The following is a 7,078-nucleotide window of genomic DNA, read 5'->3' as shown; positions in this document are numbered from 1 at the left end:
TTTTTTTTCCTTTTTAAAATTGTTATTCTTTTAATAAAAGATAATTAGAAAAATTTAGCGATATAATTTAAAAGTTTTTGAGGACATATGGAACTGTAGTTTTTTTTTTTTTTTTAATGTATTTTTTTTAAATTATTGAATCTATTGTATACTAAAAAAATCAATTTTTTACTAATTTATAAATTGTATTTAAATAAAAGTTAAATTTATTTTTAGAAATACTAACATTTGTCAGTATTTGTGTAAGTTGATGACATGTGTCTATTTTTATTTAATTTATTTTATTTATAGATAGATAATAGTTATATAATAATTAATTATTAATTATTTAAAATTCTAAAAATTTGTGGTGATGACATGTGGCGTTTTTTCTTCTCCTATTATATATAGATAGATTATATAATAACAGTTATTATTTGTTAACCACTTCAGTCACTTCATATTTGAAAAAAAGTGCAAAATCCCTCTTCATTTTGTCTTTCTGTTTGATTTTCTCTGCAAAGAAGATGTTTACTGCAGGAGAACCAGTTCCTGCAATTGGACGTAAGCGAATACGTACTGATGAAGAAGAAGATGGTAATGCAAATGAAAAACGTAGAATTCATGAAGAAGAAGAAGAAGAAGCAGGCCAAAAAGAGCTTAATCGACAGAATGGAAATCAAGAATCTGATGAAAAGGAGGAAGGAAAAACAGAGGAGGAAAAAAAAGAGGGATTGTATGAAAGAGAAGAAGAAGCTGGAGGGAATCGATTAGGATGAAAAAGAAAATGCCAAGATGATGAAAATGGAGACGAAGAAGAAGAACGCAGGATCGGGAAATAACGTCAATCATCGAAATTCTGAACAAAATGAGTGTGGAAATCAAGAATCAGGAGGAGGTGAGGCGAAGAAGAAGAAAGAAGAGCTGCTGAAAAAGGAAAACAACCAATGTTATGCAAAATTGAACCGATGGTGCGTGAATTTTTTGATTTCGAACACATGAAGATGAAACTCATAGTGATATTGATGATCATGAGATCATCGGGATTTGGCGATTTTAAAATCCATGTGGGATTTCAAGAACATCAATGGGGATTTCCCACATCCTCCTTCAGATAAACTACTCAAGTACATCTTGTTATCAATCCCCAATTTTAAACTCCTCAAAGAGTATTTAAAGATGAAGATCATGGAATTTGAGTCTAATTTCAAGGATATTATTCAAATGGATGGAGATAATCCCGAGATGAACCGAACGATTGATAGAGAAACTTTCCACTTGTGTAACCTACTATGGGGTAATCCGCAACAGCAACTAGGAGGTAATCAGCAACAACGATTACGTGGTAATCTGCAACAGCAACAGCAACTAGGTGGTGATTTCTGTTTGGTATATTATCAGCAGGGAGACAATCATAGCACAGGTCTCATAACTTTGAGATAAACTTTACAGACTAAAGGTTTTTCAACTCATTACAATGTTGATTTTGTGAGTGAATCTAATGTATGGAGTGTTTTTCAACATTAACTAGACTAGTTAGTTGAAAGATCTTGTAGATAAGTCACACTATATATGTTGATGAGTAGACATTGTATATGATTGATCTAGTAATGCATATTGAATAAAATTCTCCCTCTTCTTAGCTGCCATAGCTGATCTTACTTCATTAAGGGTGTGTTTGGTAGGAAGGAAAATGTTTTTCTGGAAAACAAGTAGATTTTTGACTTATTTTCTTGTGTTTGGTTGGTGAGTAGAAAATATTTTTCGGAAAAGATTTTTTAGTGTTTGATTTATGAATGAAAAATATTTTTGAGAAAATAACTTTTAATTTTACTAAGAGTAGAAAATAATTTTTGAAATTGAAAATATTTTTTAAAAAAACAAACTTAATTTTTTCTTGGAGGGGGTGGGGGTTGATAGGGGGCTGATAGGGGGCTGATGCGGGAGGGTTGAGGTTAGGGGTGGGGATGGAATAAAAAAATAAAAAAATGAAATTGGAAATATCTTTTAAAAATAATATTTATTTTTTTTGGGGGTGGTAGGGGGCTGGGGTAGGGGTACGGTAAAAAAATAAAAAAATTGAAGTTAAAAATAGTTTTTAAAAATAAGCATTAAATAATTTTTTTACTTTTTGGGGTGGTTGGTGGGCAGGGGGGGTGTTTTGAGAGTAGGGACAAAATAAATTGATTTTTTCAACAACAAAAATTGTAATTTGAAGTAGGAAGAGAGTTTTGGAAAATGTTTTCCTTAATTTTTGAAGAGAAGTCATTTTCCTTAAATTTGAGGAAGATGAGTTGATTTTCAAAACATTTTCCAAAACATTCGGAAAATGTTTTCCTTCATACCAAACACACCCTAAGTGTTATAGATGAATGTTTCTTAAAATGTCAAATCTATATATATATATATATATATATATAAAGGAGAAACATAGAGGAGGTGATGTGGCACCTTTCTATGGCCTCCATTCCTATTTATTTTTTTTCTCCTTCTTTTGACTTTTTTTCTTCATTTTCTCAATAAATATTTTGTTTATTAATTTTAAAATTCAATCATATTTACTATTCTAATCATGTCTAATAAGTTACAAAAAAACCTCCATCTATTTATCTTCTCTACTTAAATAACATGTCTCTTCAACTTCTTTCTAACTATTGTTATGGTTTACCCTATCTATAAATAAGATTCATTTTTAGAGATGTTTAATGTTCATTTCCACTTTTTCATTCTTTCTTTTTCTTTCTATCTCTTTCATCTTTCATGTACATAATAATGTCATGATATGGCCTTCACTTTGATAAAGATCATAGATATATTCTTCAAAGATTCATCATAGAGATGTTCACATAAGTTTGGTACAAGTTCATCAAAATGAAGAAAAAAACTTAATTATATTGGAAGATTCATCAAAAGAGATGGTCATATTAGTATAAAAGTTTGAATGGATTCCAAATATTTTGAAAATTCGTTAATGTATTGTTTTGATTTCAATTAATATTATTCTATTCTTTTTTATTTTATATTGATATATCTACTAACATTGTTATTATGCGAATGAATGAAAATGAAAAGTATCACGTTTTTGTTTGTGTTTTTGTGTGTATCTGTTTGTCAATTTATAATTAATATTCTAATTTATTTTGTCGTTGTTGAAGCATATAATATTACCTATGGTGCATTTCTCATAGCTATTAGATATTGTTGCCCCTAAAAATATATTATATGGTCTATCATATTAGACATCAATCACAAAATAAATAAGTAAACCATCTTTTTAGTATTTTTAAAACTTTTAATTAATAAATAAATTATTTAATGAAAGGAATGAAAAAAAAATCTCATTTATCTGTACATATATAATATAAAGTTATTTTATAGTTATGCTATAATAAATGTGCATTTGTGATTAACATATATTTAACTTATAATTGTTTAAAGCTAAAATTATCTATCTTATTTTTCACATCAAAGAAGGAGTTGTCTTTTGAATAATTAACATCTATTAATTTTTTTTAGTGATGACTACAAGGATAATTAGATTAATGTTATAAAACTATGTCACTCCTTTACATATGTGTATCTGTTTGTCAATTTCTAATTAATATTCTAAATTTTTGTCATTGTTGAAAGGTATGATATCACCTATGTTATATTTATCATGGCTATTAGATATTATTGCCCCTAAAAATATATGATGTGGTCTATCATACTAGAAATTAATCACAAAATAAATAAATAAATAAACCATCTTTTTAGTATTTTTGAAACTTTTGACTAATAAATAAATTATTTAATGAAAAGAATGAAGAAAGAATTCTCATTTATGTGAACATATATAATGAAAAGTTATTTTATAGTTATGCTATAATAAATGTGCATTTGTGATTAATATGTATTTAACTTGTAATTATTTAAAAGAAAAATTATCTATCTTAATTTTTCACATTGAAAAAGGAGTTATTTTTTGAATAGTTATTATCATATATTAATAGAATGTATTACCTCATGAGGACTGAAAAATATGATATTAAATAGTCTAGGGAGGTAATACGTCCTCATGAAAGTTTAGTATCGCAACAGCAAATTCGATCAAAGTTGAGATATTTTTCAGAGCCTTATCCCTAATTTTTATACAATCGAGTAGATAAGTACACATCAAATTATTAACGACATCATGACTTCTTATAAATACACATTTTATTATATACTATGTGTTTCAATTCTTTTATTTTCTATTGCAAAGTATAATCTCCGATGTAATGTTATATAATCAACTTAATTTTTTATCTTAAGATACTTTTTATGTTTTTCTTCTTTTTATCAGCAATGTTAAGCGGAAATTAAAGTTTGAAAACATCTTTCTAGCAATTTTCTGAATAGACAACATCACGACCGTGACTTGATTTGTATTTTTTTTATACACTTTTTATTGAAAAATAGTCAATTAACGACATCAATTATTTAAAAAATATATTCAATTCCGCGCGAAGCGCGGATAAGTACACTAGTCAATGAATAAAGAGTGATTTTGTGATTTTGTTGTTTTTTCAAACGGAAAATGTTCATATATACTGTCGAACTTTCAGAAAAGACTCATCTATGTCATTTTCGTTTGAGAAAAAACTCATTCATTTCATTATTTATTAACTAAAATGACATAAATAAGTCAAACACTTAATGAATGTCATAAATAATTTTTTTCTCAAAATTCGATGACATGTATATTTTAGCCTTTCCCCTTTTTCAAATAATATAATTGTACTTCGAACAAAGTAAATTAAAATATATATACTCTATTTACTATAAGTCATGTTCTTACCCGTTAACTTTGGGTGTAACATGATGTAGCAGCCAAAAATGAATGAAGTAACGAGGTAAAAACTTACTCGTAAATTACGGTGCATATTGTAGAGTTGTGTCTAGTAAAATTGTTTTAAACTTCATTTTTATATCAAATCAAATAAATTAATATTAATAATTAAGTTCAATAAAAAATATATATATCTTAAATTTTAATGTATTGAACTTCATTTGAATTACTCTGACAATGTTGAAAATGATTAAATAAATAAAATGATATCACCAGTTGACGTTCAACGTAAGGACCAAATCTATGTTACATTATTGGAAAATGACATTCATGCCATTATACTATAAAATACAAAATATTTAATCATGAAGTTTTCTAGCTTGACAAAACTTAGGAATAGTTTCAAAATCGAACCGAAACTGATAATTTGAACAAAAAAAATAGTTATTAACTTATCGGTAATGGGTCATTGTTTTAGCGATTTCGGTAACGGTTTTTATTTTTTTTCGTCAGGCTATCGATTCTAACGGTTTTAAGTTTTTCCTTAACAGGTTAACTGACAACCTGATAGTAAATAAAAGAATTATATTTATATTAGATATCTGGTATATAAAGTTCTCGACTTAGAGTTTAGTTTCATATGTTTTTTTCAGGTTGTCTCGAATTCTCAATTATTCTACAATGTGACAGTGTTTGCTTTTGAGGAAAATACAATCGGTCAACTCTTGTGTATGGTTCATTTGATTTGATTTTCAGTTTTTTTAATCTTAAAGGTTAAATCGATAATGATCAATAACTGATAAACCAATAATCGATAAGCCAATATCTTAATAGTTCTATAACAATTTAGCATTTCTACAATTTGATAATCGATAAGTCGAACTAATAGACTTCAAAACCAAACCGAATCGATCAGTACACAACCCTAGCTAGGAATAAGTAAGACGTCACATAATTCTTTTTTAATGCACTAGGTTTTCGATATAGATTATTCGTACATATAAAATAAATTTTTAATATATAATATAAAGTTTAAGTCAAAATTTTTGAATTCGTAATTTTTGCCCTAGGCCAGTACAAGAATAAGTAGCAATTAGAACAAGTCAAAAGATTAGCAAAGACAAAAAAAAAAAAAAAAAAAAAAAAAAAGGTCGCGACAACGCGGATATGCAATTGGCAGCCAATAGTGACCAAAGAGATTTAAAATAACGTGTTTTTCTGCCTATAAATATTTGAGTGAAACATTATTCCCTCAACACATCACAAAGATAATAAACATCTATAATTCTTTCATATCATCTATCAACAAACTTTGCATTTTAATTTCAAAATGGCAAGTTCAAACAATTCTTTTATTGCTATATTTTCTCTTCTTCTACTCTCTACCATGCAATGTCATGCACAACTTTCTTCCACATTCTACGACCGAACTTGCCCTAATGCACTCACCACTATTCGTACAACTATAAGACAAGCAATTTCAAGTGAGCGTCGTATGGCTGCATCGCTCATTCGTCTTCATTTCCATGATTGTTTTGTTCAGGTTGGATATATACATTAATCTATATGTTTATCGAACTACTTTTAATTTATTGTTTTGATGACATGCATAATATATATACTAATACTAATTATATATAATTTGCGGCTTAACTTTTATAGGGTTGTGATGCTTCTCTCTTGCTTGATGAAACTCCAACGATTGTCAGCGAGAAGACTGCGCTGCCAAATCTTGGATCAGTTAGAGGCTTTGGTATTATAGAAGATGCAAAAAGAGAGGTTGAGAAAACATGTCCTGGAGTTGTATCGTGTGCTGACATACTTGCAGTTGCTGCTAGAGATGCATCAAGTCTCGTAAGTACATTTCACTTTTTCACACTATGAAAAGAAGAAACTTTTTTTATTCTAACCAATTAATGTTACGTTAATAAAAATCAGGTTGGCGGTCCATCATGGACAGTGAAACTAGGAAGAAGAGACTCAACCACTGCAAGTCATACTCTTGCAGAAACTGATCTTCCTGGTCCTTTCGATCCTCTTAGTAGGCTTATTTCTGGCTTTGCCAACAAAGGCCTTAGCACAAGGGATATGGTTGCTTTATCAGGTAAAACTCGATCTAATTATTGATATCGATTATATATAGATTTGTACATATTTATAACAAGTTCTAACTTTTTAAATTTTCCGATTAATTCTAGGATCACATTCAATTGGACAAGCACAATGCTTCCTTTTCCGTGATAGAATTTATGGAAATGGAACAGACATCGATGCTGGATTTGCTAGCAC

General features: G+C 28.4%; 1 protein-coding gene across 1 annotated transcript in view; it reads left to right on the top strand.

Moving 5' to 3' along the window:
* The first annotated feature begins 6,058 nt into the window (after positions 1-6,058).
* The window catches only part of LOC102591445 (lignin-forming anionic peroxidase-like), a 1,511-nt gene continuing 491 nt past the window's right edge, over positions 6,059-7,078 (top strand). Inside the window, exons 1-4 of the mRNA XM_006366890.2 lie at positions 6,059-6,332; positions 6,452-6,643; positions 6,728-6,893; positions 6,988-7,074. Coding sequence (XP_006366952.1) covers positions 6,120-6,332; positions 6,452-6,643; positions 6,728-6,893; positions 6,988-7,074 — 658 coding nt within the window. The 5' untranslated portion in view covers positions 6,059-6,119. The remainder of the gene's footprint in view (positions 6,333-6,451; positions 6,644-6,727; positions 6,894-6,987; positions 7,075-7,078) is intronic.

The sequence above is a fragment of the Solanum tuberosum genome, unplaced genomic scaffold (genome assembly GCF_000226075.1).
Source record: "Solanum tuberosum cultivar DM 1-3 516 R44 unplaced genomic scaffold, SolTub_3.0 scf00700, whole genome shotgun sequence".
Classification (NCBI taxonomy): domain Eukaryota; kingdom Viridiplantae; phylum Streptophyta; class Magnoliopsida; order Solanales; family Solanaceae; genus Solanum; species Solanum tuberosum.
Note: the sequence above shows the minus strand (reverse complement) of the source record. Positions and strands in the feature narration are given on the sequence as shown.